We start from the raw sequence: 19146 nt of genomic DNA, 5'->3' as shown, positions 1-19146 counted from the left end.
TTCATATTTACCCGAGTAACAATTAGGAAGTTCTGGGATTCTGCCTACAGACATTAAAAACCAAACCAGATCAGTATTTATCCGATCCTACTCCGAAGGTGATCTTATCGTGCACCTCTGGACTTTCTCCAGGACTGCTGCTATATTTAGATCCCATCACGACTACCTGCACTGCACGGTTTGCAATTTTACAGTGAACCTCAAATTTGCATCTAAGGTTAGAAGCAAAACCAGGACCATGGTTATAGTTTTTATGAAGTATTCACAGGGTTGTACAGTATTAATTCGTTCTAGAGGGTCAGACTGCAGCATCTGAGGGAGACAATAGTCTTTCTGTGCACTGAAAACATAGGTTACTTAAGCCACACTAACACAATTCAGGGTTCAAATTCAAGTTGAAATGTTGCTGTTTTCACATACTCGGGAAGATCCACTGTGCATACCAATGACACAAGTGCAAGGGGACAGAGCAGAGTGATCTAAAAATAGCATCTATGTGGAAAGCAGTCCAAAGGGCAATCAGAAGATGACCTTGAAGGAGAGATGAGTGAAATTTATAAAAGGTAAATTGTGGGAATTCTTTTTTTTAATGGGTGAAATCCAGCCTCAGTAGGTCTGAATATAACTACTGATTCATTTGTATATCGAGTTGTGAAAAAGAAAGTGCACCCTTTTTCTATTCTATGGGTTTATTGACAAGAAAAAAAAAACCATTGTCTAGACCTCAGCGATCTTAATATGAGATCAATAATAATGTTTAATATTTAGTATTTACAGTTATATTCCCATATATCATCGTGATGTTGTTTACTCTATTGCTCTCGTTTTCTTCTGCTTGTTTTCTTTTTTCATTCTCAACAGGTGAAATTAAAAAAGTATCTACTGTTATCTATTGTTAGCTAGTTTATTGTGATGGTGTTGTTTTTATTATGTTGCTCTTTGTTGTTTGTTTTTGTTTTCCTTCTGGTTTTTTATCTCCATACGGTTGATCCAGGTGTTTTGTTTGTTTTTTTCTTTTTTTTTTCTTCCCCCCTTTCTCACCATCTCTTCTCCCCTCTATTTTTCTTTCTCTCCCTCTCTTTCTTTCATTCTTTCTCCCTGTCCTATCCCCCAGTCATGTCTGTCCTGTCTTTAAAAAACGAAAATAAAATAAATACATAATTATAATAAAGGTCAATCAAATGGACCAATATGGCAAGGCCATGATGATCCACTTGGTAAAGTAAATCCACTTGGCATCTTTCTTGGCCTTCAGACAACAATTCTGATGGCTAAAGATCCAAACGGGACAGGCAAAAAAAAAAAAAAAAAATGAGTTCAATACAACCTTATAACATGATGTTCATGTTCACAGTGACTTTGTACTCTCTGAAGATATTATTACTGTAAAATGTTTTTTCTGCTTACTGTGTTTTAATTAAAAAAAAAAAAAAATTAAAAGTCAAAACTAAGCACCAAAGGAAGAAGATTCCAATGGTGACAAGTTTTTGTAAAATATTGTGTTATGTTGCTAACGAGTCTCAAACTATGTCCATGACACACTGTTGACAATCCATTTGCATGCAAGTGATCAAGTTGTAACAGCATGTAGAAAGCGTCATTCACACAGACTCATTTACTGTGTAAGTTCCCAGAAGTTAGTAGACAGCAGCCTTGATAAAAACACAGTGAGTCACATGACTTTTCAGTCAACTGTTGCTGTCATTACACACCCAAAGACTTGACAAACAACTCAATGCAATTAAGGAGCATTTTTACATTTCCTAAGCATCTTTACAAATTTCCTGTGAATTGCTTCTTCTTCCTTCGGCTGATCCCTTTAGGGATTCCCGCAGCAGATCATCTGCCTTCATCTAACCCTAACCCTACCGTCCTCCTCTGTCACACCAACCCTCTGCAGGTCATTCTTCAACTACATCCACAAATCTTCTTTGAGGTCTTCCTCTTTTCCTTCTGCCTGCCAACTCCATCTTTAACGTCCTTTGTGCAGTATATCCACTATCCCTCCTCTGCACATGTCTAAACCATCTCAGCCTTTTCTCTTTAACTTTGTCTCAAAGCCACTCAACCTTAGCCGTCTCTCTAATATTCTTGTCCGTTTACTCCTAATGAAAATCTTAACATATTCAGATCTGCCACCTCTCTTTTTATCAGTGCAACCATCTCCAAACCATACATCACAGCAGGTCTCAATACCATCTTGTAAATCATCCCTTTCACTTTTGCTGCTGTTCTTCTGTCACAGTGTAAATTGCTAACACGTGTAATGCTTATTAAATCTAATACTAAACATGTGCTGTTTGAGATAAACTGCTTAAAATAGGTAGACAGACTTTTTTCCTACAGGTCTGAATACATTAGGGGATACTGATGCCCCTGAACAATATGGTAGCTGTGTAAACGCGTCGGTCCAATGAACAGCAGCTAATGCAGTGCGTGTTTATATATCAACTTGGTGGTTAAATAATATTAGAATAAAGCTAAGTAAAAACTGCCGTCCTTGAACAAGGCTTGCACAATGTGGAAAAAACACCCTGCATATGACAGAACATTAACCAGTAATTTATGCCCCAGGGTAAAAGCTGGATTCTACATGATATCAGTTTAAGACAAGTGCTGCTCATTTGCTGGTCTGGGATCAGCTCTTTTGAGACTTACTTTAATTCTTACTTTTCATTTTTGGATTAGTTAAAAGCCGCCACTATCTTATGACCTCTCTCTGAAAAAGACTGCTAAGTTTCAGTGCTAGCAAATGAATCTGTTTGTGGTCAGTAGGTATTTAGTTAATAGGCGGCAAAGCCCACCACACCCATTTCCCTTCTGTCTGCTCCAATTCTTTTCTTCTCCTCCCATCCCCACGGCAACCACACTGACTTCCTGCTTCCTCCCAGGCCTTTCAGCCACAAAAGCGCCCTAAAAATAAAGTGCTGGACTTTTCCTGAACGCAGTTTTGTCACCATTGTTCAGGCATCAGCTGTTTATTCGTTCAGCTCAATTTGGCTTTTAGTGTAAAGTCGAGTCAGTGGGTCAGCGCACAGAGATTTGAGAAATAGAGTAAGATAGATGCCAAGTAGGGCAGACAAAATCACGGATACATATTTCAAAAGTGATATCAAAACACTCCAGGGCCTAATAGCTTCAAGAGAAATAGTCCTGCTCATGCATGATACAGTCACGAGAATGAATTGCTATTTAATCACAAATCAATACAGTATCTGTGTGTTCTTGAGACTGCAAAACAAACTGAATCTGTCCAGCGACTGTGGTCTTTGGGTCAGTCCCTGGTGAGACTGCATAGCATTGTGCAGCACTAGCAGAACTAAAGACGGAAAGTCTTTGAATAAACACAGGCTGAACTTAGGGAATGCCACATCAAGTCTCTCTGTGGAATGAAAGCAAGCCTTTGAAGATTTTTGAAACATATAAAATTAGAAACTCATTTGATGCACGCCTCACCTGTTTTCCGCACTTCTGTGACAGAAGCTTACCACGCTACTGTCATAACCGTATAACACAGAGTAATTTAATTGTGCATTGATAGCTTCAAAAATGCAATAAACAAATGAATCTCAGCATTATCCTCCCGCACCTCTATTAAGAAAAAATCCTAATGAGATTGAAAGCACTTGTTCAAGCTGTCACTGTTTGCTGTAAGCCACACAGCTGCTGGCTGTAGCTTCACATTTATGTGAGTTGTAACGATAGTTTCATCTCTCTTCTTTGAGAAATACGTGTAATTTCCCAAACAGAAAAAATGTTTCTTTAAAGACAATTAACGAAGATAACAGAAGTGACTATTTCATTAAATGATGCCATTAAATTATCATCTTGATATCCCTTTCACTCATTAAGCTGCCTCCCTGAATCATCTCAGTGATAAAACATGCATTTAAATGACCGCTTTCAAATGTCTTCTAATATAGGGGAGAACTCTGTTTCTGTTAAAATATTTACTTAACATAACAAAGTATGTAATGGTGAGGCAGCTTTTGAGACATTGCAACCAATACGAAGCACTGTTGTAACTGCAGTTTCTTAGTTATGGTTCTGTTCAGCGTGAGAGTCAGTGTGTGGTTTCATGAAGCCCACAGACTCGTCGCTGGAGAGACCCCAGCTAAGGTGTGAGGGATAAAGTCAAGTGGCATTTGCTAGGTTGGTTGTAAAAACTGGCATTGCTTCACTACACTCAACTGTGCTGGCTGTGTGTGTAGTAAGCATGTGTTATTGTCACCATTCATCAGAGCCACTGGGTGCCACCTGCAGCCCAGACCCCCCCGGAAGCATGTAGAGAGAAGTGCCTTCCTGTTCTTCCTGACTTTTCCAACTCAGGATGATTTGCATGCGATGCTTGTTGGGCACGGCTTTTCAGGAGTAAAAAAAACGTCCATGTTTAGATTTTTCCTGTAAAACATTTCTCACATAGTCTGTGGGACAGCAGTTAGCAGTGATGAGTCCATGCTTTCACTCTAATCTACTATCACACAGTGCATGCCATAGATGTGCGACTAGCTACAAACTGCAGGGATGGTTAGAAACCTCTACCTGTCCTCTGAGCGAAAACGATTTTACATTCTCACTGCTTCCACGCCACAAGAGTTCAAAAGCAGAACAGCAGATTGAAATGCAAAACTCTGCAGTGAAACCATATTTGGGTGAAAGCTTGTTTGGCTTGTTTTCTGTTGCTGAGCACCTTATTTCTTTTTTTTGTTTTGTTAGGGTAGCTCTTGCCATCAAAGACTTAATAGGCTGTCTGATAACCATCTTCCATTGAAAAGCTAAAATATACGACTGCACACAGCCATGGATGCGCACTAAAACTTTGTGCTCTTGTGCTCACACACAAGCTTTCACATCCACACAACAGGCCACAGGAAGCAGGTGTTTTCACATGCCTGGAGGGAGGAATAGAGGAAGAGGGGGGAGAAGGTAAGCAAGCACAGAAAGAAGTGGGGGGGAAGAAAACTTGATGTGAACAGAGGAGAAAACAGAGATGGATGTGATGGAGGAAGGGATGACGAGCGCTGAGGTCATGAAGAAAGGGAGGCGGATCGAGACGGGGGGGGGGGGGGGTGAAGAAGAAGAACTACAAGGAGCAAGGAGATTGCATAATATGTGGATGTGATGGAGGGTTTTCTCTGATGCCGCATGTGGCGTAGCTGGGAGTCAGGGAGGTCAAAGGCAGAAAGTTAAGCTAAATAATGTACACAAGAAGTGGCAGCTGCCAGAAAAATACACCCCATCTTTCACAGAGGCCTGCAGGATACATTCTAACTAGGAGAACACTGTACAGACAGTTAGCTTCTGTCTCATTATTTTAATGCAGGATAAAGTGACCAGGGCCGGAGCTATTTCTTTATTCAGACTCCAAACACTCAGCAGAGTAAGTTAGTTATAGTAATTCAAATCAGAGAGACTGTCTCTAAATGTGCACAGAGAGAGTAAAGAATCACAGATAACATAGGGGTTTCAAAGAGCTGACCATCAATATTAACTGAATACATCCAGGGTTAGCTCTTTTAATAAATTGTTAAATATAATAAATATATTTTACACATATTCCTTATGAATATGCGTCATATTGAAAGTTAGCTACTTTTTATTTATTGACATTTGTATTTTCTAACCTATTTCTGTATAGGCGATTCAAATTACAGCTTTCTCTGCTAAACCTGGCATCATTACAAGTCTCTCTCACAAACTTAGTTTAATTGGTTTTATATATTATACAGGACAATGCAGTGCACCTTCAAGGTGCTACAGTAGCACTAGCAGTGGATAGTGATGGCTGTGGGTAAAATCAGCCAGGGAAGACTTGTACACATGGAACTACAACTGGTGCTGGATAACAAGCCCTAAGTCCTTTAGGTCTGAAACGGTCTCATAGGTGAAATGACTGCATGTTGTGATATTGCTGAAATCATCCACCAGTATTTCTCCATTGTCCCACACTGTCAACAACATATCACAGTTTGAGAGATAGAACGGTGGAGTGTTTTTCAAGAAAGCATGAACGCAAATCAGTACTTGCACAGGCATGCATGCTCTGACAAAATACAGAGTGTAATGCGGAGCTACTGTAAAACAGGATACACCAGTGACTCAGAGAATTAATACGCAGGCACTGTTCTTCCAGTCCCAGGGAACGTGCAGCCATCTGAAAAGTGGAAATGGGTTTTGTAGACAGTGAAGGCAACGCTCTCCTCAGTTATATAAGAGAAAGGCCCTTAGCCTCTCTGCCTCACTCGCTGACACGCAGAAACACACACCCATACATGTAAGCACAGTCACATGGGCATTTATGCGCCATTAACAACAACATGCACACACCTGACAGGCAGAAAATCATTCTTAAGAAGAAACAGCCTGGGGAGGCTCTAACACAACCATCTACTCGGGTTTAGTCAGTGGCACTGCTATTTATCAGATTCTACAGCGTCCTACAAAACAGCATTAGCTGGTGGCTGCGGTAAGTTACAGCACCTTGACTGAGGAACAATGCTGAATGAACACTGATAAAGGATTCTAGGTCGCCACTGGCTCTGAGTGCAAACTGTACAAACGTGCAGTTATTTTGAGGTGGAGCTATTCCCATGGTTTCTCTCTCGGGACTCTAAAAGAAAGCCCAGGGTGAAACAAACGCTACACATTCATAGTGTGGTTGACAGAAATATCACTAGCTGGTGCTGTTCATTCCACACCAAATAATGAAGTTGTCAATGCAATGACTCATACATCCTGACAGATGAATACTGAATACATCAGAAGAGCATGTGAAGTGTGTGTGTGCATCAGAGGGTTGCAAAGAGGGTGTATCACATGGGGGCCAAAGACCCAGGATGCAAATACAAACGAAATCTGCGAGTGTGTCCGATTAAATTAGTGAACAGAAATTTTGTGCACTGTTACTCCCCGCGTGTGTTTAAGTGTGTGCATAAGGACGTTGTCCTTTTTTATCATTGCTCCATTTCTTGCCCAGCTAACCACTGCCTGCTGAGTCATGCGTTCATAATAAATAGATAGCATTGCATAATATGATTATGTCCAGACAGACCTAGGTTCGCCCAAACTTAATCATAGAAGATTTCTGTTGAAACTCTTAATCTGCATGAAGCTGTTAATAAGACAGTCCCCTTCACTGACAAGCTGACAGCAGAGCTTCAGGCACAGCATTAGTAACACACAGGAAACTGTCCTCTCATCTGCATAGGAATTAAAGACGCCTATTGCCAGAGTTTGTCAGAGGAGAGGAAAGGAGAGGAGAGGAGAAGAGAGGAGAGACGAGGAGAGGAGGTTGACTGGGGGAGAAATCCATTTAAATGAAAGGGAGAAGAGAGGCGTCAGCATTAGCAGTTAATCCACTGCAGTGAGAATGCTTTCTCTGTGCCTGCGGCCTCCGGCCTCTACCAGTCATCCAAACAGGAAGACTATAATATACACTACGCTGTATCACAAACAAGAGCTTTTTAACAATGAAGACCTGGAGAGATCCATCCATCAATCATCTATATACTATCAGGTTAAGTCACCATGCGCCCCTTTGCTTTTTAAGGAGTCATATGAAATTTTGTTAAACAGTAACTATAATGACAATAAAGCTATCGTTACTGATTTTATTTGGATCCCAGCGTTTGAGCCTGCTCCAAATAAACTTTTCTCACCACTCAACCGCACACATAAGACACTGCCAGTGTTATGTGTCCATGTTCCCTACCCCAGGGGAGGACCACGACAAAGGGAGCATCTCTCTTCTTTTCTCTCCCACCCCTTTTTCTCTGCCTCTCTCTCTTTCTCTCACCCACACACTTTCTCTATTTAGCTCACGCTTAAAAAGGCTGCCTAAAGATAGAAGCAAGAAGATGAACTGGAGCCAGTGAGTGTCATGGCAACAGTGCGCAGTGTTTCACAAACACTATTTAGATCAGCAGGAGAAAAAAGTTATAATCAAAGCCTATAAATGCAGTAGTGTCACTTCTTCAAAGGCACAGCTTACAAAATTTCAATGGGAAGACATGCCAGGACCGAAAGCCCGGGGATCATAATTCAGCAGCTGAGCAGACAGCATTACTGCTATGAGAAGAGACTCCTTAATGTAATTCATATATTGTAGTCAGTCCTCATTGACTGCTTGTAAATAACTGGAAATTTGAGACTGATGTGGAAAATGCAACTTGTAGCAATATACCTTTGCAACTAAAAGCATTGAATTATGTGATTTCTGAGTAAAATAAAAAAATACTTTTCTGATACTACAAATAAATAATATTCGTTGAAGTTTCCATATTTACCCCAAAGCAGGCTGGTAAGCTGACTTTTAAACATGTAGCTCCATTCTGATATAATGTAAGAAAAATCTTTAAAACAAAGAGACTGTCACAGTGTGGTCTAACCGGTTTTACACCGCAGGAAATGCAGATTCTACATTCAAATTTTGGCCCTCTAAAGCAATGAAAAGGCTTAAGAGCTGTCTCATCCAAACTGTGATGTTAAAGAACTGAAGGATACATCTGATCTGAAAAGAAGCCTTTTTTTTATTTTGAGCTTTTTAAAAATAAACATAATTCACTCACTACACTTGTCGAAATAATGATGACAAAAGACTGTTTCTGGGGAAAAAATATCTTTTACGAGTTTATATCGAGTCCTTTAGAGACCTAGAAAAACTGAACACACATGGAACAAAGACTTGGAACCTGAAATCTCAGCGGAGGATTGGAAATTAGCTACTCAGATGCGCTTCAGATTAAAGCACTTTAATTATTACAATAAATGAATGATGCACAGAGGTGAAAGGAACAGTGAGTTTGGGAGTGCAGAGAGATTAAAACATTCTGGAAAAAGTAATGTGAGCAAATTATTAAAAGTTTCATTAGACCCAAAGTCATTTCTACTTGGATTGTACCCACAAAAGCACAGTTATATTAAAAAAGGAACAAACATCAGTGAACCTAATTTTTTCCTTTTTTGTGTCAAAAAGCTAAAAGCATAATTTTAGTGGTAGAAAAAACCCTAAAATGTTGCTCAAAGTTAGACAAATCATGGCAAGTTTGGGGGTAGAAAGAATAACATAAAGAAGACAACCAGACAACGTATGAAAAGGTTTGCAGACCCTTTTTGGGCACTGTTTGCTATATTGGGTCACGTGTATCAAAAAGAGGAGTGGTTTCCTGACACTTTATTTTTAGTCTTAATATTTTTCAAAACAAAAAACAGTGTTTGTCTTGTGCATTATAGTTCTGTAAGTAGAGCTGCTGGACCCAGCACTAGAAATGTGTGCCACTACCCTGTCAGGATGTATCAGAAGACTCTGTATCTCCTTTCACTAGAATCCTCTAGAGGCCACTTCCACTTCAAAGCATCGATTCCGAAATGCCTGGTTTCACCTCCCGAGCAGCGTTATTCCAGCATACTCTACAGCCAATTTTACACAACTGACACTCTAGACAGTTTTAAGAGAATCCAGCATGCAAAGAGTATTATTTAGAATTGACTGCTATTTCTCTATCTGCTGTGAAAATTAACAATTTGGTCTGAGTGAATTGCACTCGACACATTAAACAACACATCTGAAATGTTGGGTGTGCAACTCAGGATGAGTAATGGCCAAAGAGTACTGCGTGACATTAATCCACGTGGCCACCATCTTCACGGATCAGTCCCTTCATTATCTGATGAAACACTGAGCAACGCCTTGTAAACTCCAATATTAACGGTATCAGAGAGAAGCTATCAGTCATCATACCGTCCACTGTGTGCAGTGTTTTTTTTAAAAAATAAATCTGTCCAAAGGCCTGAAAAGTCTAAAAGGAAATAAAAGAAATAAAATTACGCAATGCCATTATTTGCAAGCGTGTGTATATTATACTCACTATGTTGACCTGTAGCGGTTCTGACCCAGGTCTTAACAGCCTCCTCCTCCTGCAGCTACCAGAACCTCCAGACCGCAGGCGCACTGAAGATGAGGACTGCCCCATGTCTGCTGGATAGAGACAAGAAGACATGCAGAACTGAGCATACATCAATTAACAATCTGCATATTTAAACGAATAAAAATATGGAACAATACCTGACTGTGGCAGGAGCAGGGCCAATGCAGTGAGAGTGCTGGGGGGGAGAGGCAGGGAGCGACACCGCTGGAGAGACGCCCTGTGTGGGGGCTCTAACGGTGACACACCCGGGGGGCGAGACAAGGCCTGGAGAACACTGACTAGTCAGGACACCTCAAATATTCCATACACGGTTACTCAGATGCACGCACACACACACAAGGCTGAATGCACACTCTCTCCTGCCCTTCACATTACTGCCTTGTCCCCCTTTTTTTTCTTTTTTTGTGCAGAGAATTAAAGTATTTCACATCCAGCAAGTCTATTCTGGTGCATTGGTCAGTGTGCATGCCCTGCAGCAAACCATGAGAGACTATACATCATGCCAACCAGGCAGTCTCTCAGGTTAAAATGAACTGACTCTGAGTTAGGGCAATGAGAGGTAGAGCTTATGGAAGCGATGAGGCAGAAAATTGGCCACAGAAAAAGAATGAGAGTGAAGGAGAGAGAAAGGGGAACCACAAGGGAGGACAGAAGAAAGTAAAAAGAAAGAAAGAGAGAGAGAAAGGCAGAAAGGGAGTATGAGAGCTAGGGATAAAAGCTGCATCCAAAAATGCAGGCAGAGGCTGAGCATTGTTGCAGCTAAACAGTGAGTGGTATATAAATACTGGGTTAGTACTGGGATGCCCTTCATAGTCTGTGGTGTGTCTTTGATTCATTATGGGCTTGTGCTATATTTGTCAGTGAGTTGGTGGAGACTACTAGTGAGACTTGGCCTACCTATTTTCCCTTTTTCAGTGTAAAAATGAGATATATTTATGTGTAATAGACACACCTACATAGACTTTATATAGCTGCATGTGTTGGTATATATATGGGACTACTTGTCGTGTCTATGTTCATATTTATATGTTTGCTTTTAGTGAGTTTAACATCTTACTCTGTGATGCAGTTCCGTGGACTGCGTCTCCCTAGTAACACTGGTTTCTATGACAGAGCAAGGCCTGGCGCGGGAAGTCATCCCTCTCTGCCCCAGAGAGTGTTGCACTGTGGTAGCAGGCCTGCGTCTCCTTCGGGAAAGTGAGCCGACCTCACTGTAATGGCTGTCGAGATCTCGGTCCGGGTTGGGTCTCCAAAGGTCCAGGACAGCTGATGCCGGGCGAGGATGAGGGCGCAAGCGCTTCTGAGGTACAGAGGTCTTCTCTGTGCTCGAGTGGGGCAAGGCCGGGCCAGGCTGTCTTACACTGCAGCCTGTCTGGCTGGCAATCTGCTCACACAGCTGCGATTGGCACAGATACTCAGCAGTTTGGCCCAGATAAAGGTGCAACAATACATTTCTTGTGTAGGGAATTGAGAAAAATGTCTCTGCAGGTTCAACAAAATATACCTCAAATTTTTTTTATTTTAAAAGTTTCTACCCAGTAGCTTAATTGCAGTGGATCAGTAGGTAACTGAATGACAAGACTGTTGGCAAATCAAGGGAAACATCAGCACAACAGACATGTGGATTTCATTTTTAAATAATTTGTGATTACTGAGAAGGATTTTCTTGTCACACGCCATCACGTCCCCTAAACAGGGCTTTGCAGTGTAAATGTGACAAATTATTTTGGCACAACTTTGAGCTGTAACGCTCTTTTTAGCAAAGCTCGGTGTACACAGCTTCACAGTTTTTGCTGTCCATGTGCAATGCTCTTGCCAAACTTGTGTTAATTCAATAACTTATCTTGATGACAGGCCAAAACACATTTGTGCTGCTGTCAGGTTTGTATCACCTGCTGTCAGCAGGTGATACAAACCTGATAGCAGCAAAAACTTTGTAACTACCAGCCTCTCACGTTCAAAATCATGAGTGCACGGCTGAATTAAATAGATCAATTTCACTTAATGAGGTACCACAATACTTGAAGCAAGGCTTTAAGTATTATGGTACTTGTATTAGTAGGGAAACAAGTTCCCCCAAAGCCAGTGGGTTGCAGTTAAGTCAGTGTGTGAATACATAATCAGTGTTTGCAGTTTCTCTTCTACTGCTGATCTGTGTACACATTTGGCACAAACAGTTCTGCAAAAAAATGAAGTTGTGTTTTATTCCATTTTCATGGCACAGCTACTTGGCTTGTGAACCTTAATTAGGCTGACATTTATCACCCTACAGATTTCAGCTAGCTCTTTTAAGGCTTACTTGTTTAGTTTTTCACTGACTTCAAAAAGCAGAACTCTCAACACACGCAGGTTTACTAAGCCCTTTAAAAAGATTTGGGTTAAATAAGTGAAATTCTGCCCTTCTTAAGGCTCAAAACATTTTCCATCTTGAAATTCTTCAGTAGGCTTCAAGTTAAGTTACATCTTGTAATACTGTTAAACATGAATTATTTTTATCTGCTAATTCCTCCTTCTGCCCCTATTATCTTTTCCATTTAAGAGTGGTATCAGCATAGAACCCTGCTAATTTACAGTGGGACCAAACATTAGCACCCTTCCCAAAACACATGCTCCCAAAGCCCTTGCCTTTGCATAATAAGCCCCTATGAAAGTGTGCTGAGTACTGAGATGTCATATCTGATTTTGTCATTAGGAGCTGGGGCCAACATGTCCTGACTCGTTGCTGTGACTAGAAGGGAGATGACTAATTCTGCCACTGGAGTGAGAAGGGAAGGGTGCTGTCATGATGCGCGGATGTCACAGAACTCTGGGCTGCCGCAGTCCCACACACACACGCCTAGCTCTGTGGGAAACGTGGGGTTTTGTTGCAGGCTACAAAAGGCCGACTAAGCAAGAAAAGGCCAAATTCCTCCACTATGATGTTGTGCACCTTTACAGTTACTATTTCCTCTTTTCTCCAACAGATGGGGCAAAAGGACAACTGCAAAGCAGGTGCCCAAATCATGTCATAGTCTAGCTCTTTGAATGATTTTTGTTTTTTCCTGACACGTATGCTACCTGCATGCAACCAAATCACCCCTGGTCCCTTTTAGCTTCTATGTTTGTTGTTTTTTCAGAAGCAAAAGAATGACCATGATTAAAGCAGTTACATAAATGATATTTCCAGCATTTATGAAGTAATGACATGACGCATGCTTCTGGCAGTGTTAATATTGTGAATAAAAGCCTGCAATGGAATGTAGTTATGGCATAAAAACGTGACCCTTTACACATGAAAATGCCTTTGTCTAAAAAATAACAGAAAACCAAAGGTGGTTTAACAACACAAAGTATACACTTGTTTACTGAATGCATTCATTTGAATTTGGTGGCTCATTAGCTATTTAAAGTTACCTACCTTAAATATTTCCTCTGTGGAATCTGATGCTGGTACGCTATTGGTTGTGCTCTCTTTATCACCTTGTTGTGATTGGACATTCACTTCCTGTATCTGGTGGGAGTCAAGCGGAGCATCTTGGGAATCCTGCTCATTTCCTGTCTGTCCCGCTACATTTTTCTCTTGACAGAGAGAATCTGATTGGTCCCTTTCAACTTCTGCTTCACTTTCAGCCTCCGTGTTTAAGCCTAAATGAGGGACATGATTTTCTACTATGGCCTTGGACCGGAGGTTTGTCTCTCTGTCAGCAGGTTTGTCTGTAACTTCAAAACTCTGAAGGCCATTGACAGCCTGAGGTCCTGAGCAGGGCCTAAAGGCTTTAAGGACCACTGGAGGTGATCGTCCACCTGTCACAGGTGCTGGAGTGTCACCATTAAAGCTATTGGAGTGTAAGAATTTACTAGTCACTGGTGATGAAGGGGTAGGCTGGGATGTTGGAAGTCCTTCATTGTGAAGTGTCAGAGACACACTGTGAACATTGTCCACTGCGCGCTGTGGGGCCCGTGGGGAGCTCATCGGAGTCTTCTCCCCCTCCGGAGGAGAGAAGGAGCGTGATGTTGTTCGCCATCGTCTAGCTGTCTCTGCAAAGTTGTTGAAAAATTTGAAGAGACCACCAAAGTGCCCCTTGGTGTCCGACTGTTTTGGGGGAGGTGGCTGAAAGTCTCTGACACTCTCAAAGTCCACAGAGCCATAGTCTGAGTCTATTGTTTTGTCCAGTGAGGGAAGCTCAGAGTCAAAGCTCCTCTCTGAATACACAGGATTGGTCTTCCCCAAAAGGGAAATCCTCCTCAGGTAACTCCACACATCTTTGTGCCTCCTTCCTCCACTCCGGTGGGTCCTCGGGCTATCTCTAGTGCTTAGTTCTTCACAAGCTGCAGCAGTTTTGTTGCAGTTGGCTGAATTGTTGTGGCTTCTTTTAGTATAAGAAACTTTTTCAGATGGTTTGCAGCCATTCTGAGTCACAGCCTCGCCCGTTATAGTGGATTGATGGCCATCCATAGAAGTTGAGAGGTCAATGTCTTCAAACAAACAGTCAAACTGTGCTGTATAGCCAGCATATGAATGCCTCTGGCCACGCTGTCTAAGCGTGCCACCACTGGGCTGCTGAGGTGTGCCAATATCGCGGCAGAAAGACTCCTCATCCACCAAAGAGCTGGTAAACTTTGCAGTGGACAATTTCCCTGCCTTCCCTCTGAATACAGCCGGGGATTTAAGCTTCTTGAAGGATCGAACTTTGTCAGCGAATGAGAGTTTCGGGATGGAAGCCTCCCCAGGCAAAATCATGGAGTGGGGTCTCCTCTCCAGCTCTGAGACAGCTCGCTTTCGGTTCAGGATCCTCCAGATGCCCCCTGTGGCACGAGGCCTCCTGTTGACCTCCTGTCTGTCCTTGACAGGGGTCTGAGAAGAGGCAGCCTGGGTCTCTCCCTGCCCCTCTGCAGGCCCTGTTCCAGTCTCCTGAATATAAACACTGCTGGTCTCATTCTCCACATCCAGAGAAACATTAAACACTCGGTTGACAAACCCATTAGGGTTGTTGCTCTCAAGGGCAGGGTTGCCTGTCTGCTCCATCCTCTCTCATTCTACGGTGTCAGCTATCAGTTCCAATGGACATCATGTTTCAGGCCCTTCCCTTTCTCAATCACCTAGAGGAACAAAACCACATTTTTATTCAGGAGTTTGACATTAAACTGACTGCCTTGTCATTTTATATCATCCTTACTCCAATGTAACTCGCTCAGAATGCCTGCCTGTAGATGGGCACCACAAATTTGGGAAATATCAGCGGAGGATATTAAATAAACTGAATTTTATTCGCAGGTCAAACATTCAAGAATAACCAATACAATGAGCTTAAATACTGAAACGCCATGACAGTATTCAAAGTCTCATTCTGTGATTGCGAGAGGCAGACGTCTGTGCAACAAGTCAACACCCAGCTCCCCACTTTCCCAGTATTTTGCCCATATTATTCAAAGTAATTATTTACGACACAGTTGCCATCCACCATTTAAACCGAGAGGATGTGTTGTCATGGAAACACCCACTACAGAGATGTGTGGTTATTTCAGGACCGCTCCAGCTGTGACATCATCAGAGCTCAGATAAGCTCCCTCTGAGGAAGAAGATGCTCGGTGACACAGCGAACCCACCACATGCTAATAGCACCCTCTTCTACTGTAATCCCTTTAAATGTATGGAAGCATTTTGTGTAATTGGAGGCCCCCCAGCACAAATCTTTGTTGTTCCCTCAGATCACAACGAAAGATGCGTTTCAATTAAGCTGGCCTCTCAGCACAATTTTACAATTCAATTTACTGATAAGCCTTTCAGAGGGCTATTTAAATAAACAGTAGCTGCGCAAAAAGTTTAAAAAAAAATAATTAGAAAAAGAAGAAATGACAGTTTTACAAGCGCTGTCTAATTACACACATTAGCTAGTATTTATTTTAGCATTTAAACAGAAAAGTTCATGTACTTTTTTTAAATGGCTTTAAAAGACTGTTATTCTCTGATAGCAGCATTATGAGTTTTGCTCAGTGTTATACACCCTGCTTGGTAGTTATACTGTAATGAGATATACACTAAGTTTCACTAAGTTTTGGCTTTCAGTATTTATTGTGTCACAAAAGTTTTAATGGCACCAGCAGCTCGCTCTACCCCGCTGTCAGTGAACGACAGACGGCTGCCGCACTGGGCGTTTAAGTCATTTTTAAAAAAATGGCGTCAATAAAATTAACGTTTGCCTAACGCTAGGCTGAAGTGTAAAACGGTCTTTTAAGTTTTTAACCACCTCAAAAGTGTTTTAAAAAGTGAAAACAAGGAGTCGAAATAGCGCAAAAGTCAGCCGATGTGGGCTTCGCTGTGAAATTCACGAACTTCATAAACTTGCTTGTCAAGTAACACCCGCGAAAAACGAACTGTCTTTTTCTCCCTTACAAGTCCTCCTGAAGAGAAGTTAGCTGTTGGAGCTCACAACTTACCTGAAAGCAGAAAGCTTCCCCCCTCCGTGTCAAACAGGCATCGTCGCTGCTGTCGTCAAAGTCAATAACAGCAGTCGCTATTAACGTCAGCCAGACTTATCCGCCGTCCTCTGCGGGCTTAACTTCTATCCATGAGTTAAGTCGTGGACTGCAGCGACTCCTTTGCCGATCACGTGTGTTTTGGGGCTTTTTTTGTTGCCTGTGAAGTCCGTCCGCTATCCTCAAGACTCCGAGAACGAGTTGGACAAACCGGTGAACTCTTGCCCTGTAAGCTTCTACAGACGCCGACACTCTGATTTGTGATAAAGCTCTCACGCAGACAGAGAAACACACACCAACACCCCCTACACACACACACACACACACACACCTAGACACACATGCCTGCACACCAGCAGAGCAGCTGTAATTATTTGAGTTAAACAGGCTCATAACAACGCGTTTAGAGCTAAATTATGCTGGAAACATTTCATTTTATAAATAATATTTATCACATTTTTAATCCCATTTTAAGTCTTCAGTTCATTAAAAACCCCTCATCTGTTTTCCACTCGCTTTTTAAGCACATATTTATGTATGTTTTGGTTTTTTCTCTTCTCTTCTATTTGTTGGGTGGATTTATGAGAAAGCACTTATAATTTCTAAAGGAACATCAGTGAAAACAAGTGATTGACTGAACTCTGGTCTCACTAGCTGATCCTCCTTTGGGATTTGCTCTGAATGTGAAAATCCTTCTATTGAAATGACACAATGGGGAGAGGGAGCTCTGGAGAGGCAGGGTGGTGGGGGGGCTGAAGGAATTCACAAAACTAAACAGCTCCAGAGCTCCATAGCTGTGAAAGAGGAGATGGTGGAAGAAGGGGCCTAAATTTAAACATTTCCTCTTTGTCCTGTTTTTGGGCCCATTGTCATCACATAGCGTTCTCCCTTCTGCACAGGAAGGAGTGGATCTGACATCAACGCTCTCGGGCTGACAATGCCAGGAAGTCTGTCTGACTGTATGTAAATATCTCTGCGTGTCCATGCTTCCCTTGCTTGCCCATGGAGCCGTACTCCTCTCCTCTGCTGTCCCTGGAGTGCTCCAGCGGTTGTAGTAGCAGCAAGACGGTGATTTACATGCTACACTTCCCCAGATAACTCATAAGCAGCTGTCACTGCGAATTAAAGCCACCTCATCTTCATATGACCCCCTCGTATGATGGAGCATCTTAGGTCACGTCTTCATTTGCCGAGCTAATGGCTTGCCCCCCCCCCCCCCCCCTTTTTTTTTATACTATACATATAGAAAGCTACATTTGACTGATTTAAATTAATGCCTTCTGTCATTTCTTATGTGTTCTGTTCATCTTTTCTCATAAAGTTAACTTATGTCTTTGTTCCTCTCCTTTGCCTCCAGTCCCTCACTCCTTTCCTCCCTTCCCTTACTCACACTTCCTCAGAACCCCAAGCAGTCTTCCTGCTGTCCCCGGGCCATCACAAAAGACATCCTGGCTGAAACGGGACAAATGTTTCAGCTCAGATCTGGTTTGTACAGACAGAAAAAGCAGCCTCTGATCTTTGGAAAATAAACTCATTAAAGCAGCATCTTGTATGAGGGAATAGAAAGCGGGGAAATGGGCGATGAATGGAGATGGGCTTCTGCCTGAAATGATAAGTTCTGTTGGTGTCTGGCGAGCCGCGTGCATTACAGCGAGTTTATTTTGTTGCCCATTTACCCCGAGTGTTGAACACTCGGAACAGAGCTCTTTGAAATGATGTCACTGGCTTCTCGTTTTCAGAACAATCAGCCTCTTCCTCCTCTTCCTATGACACGGTCCGCACTCATTGGTTTTTGGTGGAGATTACTGGAGACAAACCCAGTTTAGGCCCAGCTGTAATTATTTCGCCAGTCTTTGTCAAAGCCGCTGAGTGAAAACAGGCTGCCGTGAAAAAGCCAGACAGACAGGGAAGGGAAGGAGGGAGGGAGGGGTTGGCCGATATGTTGTGATATCAAATGAAAGGCTTACTAAAAGCCTGGGAACTGGATTCGGGAGGTGTAGGTCATGTGAGAACAGCTGGGAAGTCGGGGAAATCTTGTTTTTCGGTGCAGGTGTTTGGAAAACACTGTGGAACTTTAGCACATGTCCCTAGATGGCGCCGATTGCTGTCACGACCGTGTATAAGACTCCTTATGCATGACCATGCTCTGATGTAAAGTCACACACACACCCATATTTGCCCACTTTTGGTGTAAAAACTATTTCCAGGTAGCACTCGCCTCCGGTGGCAGACAAGAGTTTGAATTACACTGACATTCCTGACATTCCCTCTGCACTGACCTGCATATTTCCTTGGCTTGGGTGCACATGGCACAATCCCCAAATCTCACTCACACACACACATCTGAGCTCATCCTACAAGCTAACGCTTTGACATTTGACTCTTTGAACCTTCCAATCACTTGGGTTAATCAATCATGAGCCTTTTTTTTTTTTTGCACACTTACACACACACATAAATACCACCTCAGTCGGCACACGCATACGGACAGCTGGAATGTGCTGAAAGGTCTGAATGTTGCTGGTGATTGGAAGGTCTCACAAAATGACTTATCTAGCAGTGATCTGAGAGACAGCAAGAGGGAGAAAGAGGCGCAGGGAGGGAGGAAAAAAAAGGAATGAGGGGGATTTGACAGTGTGTGTGTGTGAGAGAGAGAGAGAGAGGCTTTCAGCTGGGGACTTTCAGCCATTATCAGGATGAATCTGAAAACAGGAAGGCGGGTTCCAATAAACAAGACGAGCGGAAGGCAAGCACAGTTCTACTT

General features: G+C 42.4%; 1 protein-coding gene across 6 annotated transcripts in view; it reads right to left on the bottom strand.

Annotated features, from left to right (window-relative positions):
* arhgef9a (Cdc42 guanine nucleotide exchange factor (GEF) 9a) overlaps positions 1 to 16630 on the bottom strand; it is a 42730-nt gene extending 26100 nt beyond the window's left edge. For 2 of the 6 annotated variants that reach the window (XM_026188313.1, XM_026188342.1), the window contains exons 1-5: positions 16344 to 16629; positions 13324 to 15005; positions 10984 to 11322; positions 10064 to 10190; positions 9867 to 9976 (exon numbers count right to left, since the gene is read on the bottom strand). In XM_026188313.1, the coding sequence (XP_026044098.1) occupies positions 9867 to 9976; positions 10064 to 10190; positions 10984 to 11322; positions 13324 to 14931 (2184 nt within the window). In that variant the 5' untranslated portion in view covers positions 14932 to 15005; positions 16344 to 16629. Of the gene's footprint in view, positions 1 to 9866; positions 9977 to 10063; positions 10191 to 10983; positions 11323 to 13323; positions 15006 to 16343 lie in introns of all 6 variants that reach the window. The other 4 variants (XM_026188334.1, XM_026188320.1, XM_026188325.1 and 1 more) reach the window with 4 other exon arrangements.
* Positions 16631 to 19146: the final 2516 nt, after the last annotated feature.

This window comes from Astatotilapia calliptera, chromosome 2, assembly GCF_900246225.1.
Source record: "Astatotilapia calliptera chromosome 2, fAstCal1.2, whole genome shotgun sequence".
NCBI lineage: Eukaryota > Metazoa > Chordata > Actinopteri > Cichliformes > Cichlidae > Astatotilapia > Astatotilapia calliptera.
Note: the sequence above shows the minus strand (reverse complement) of the source record. Positions and strands in the feature narration are given on the sequence as shown.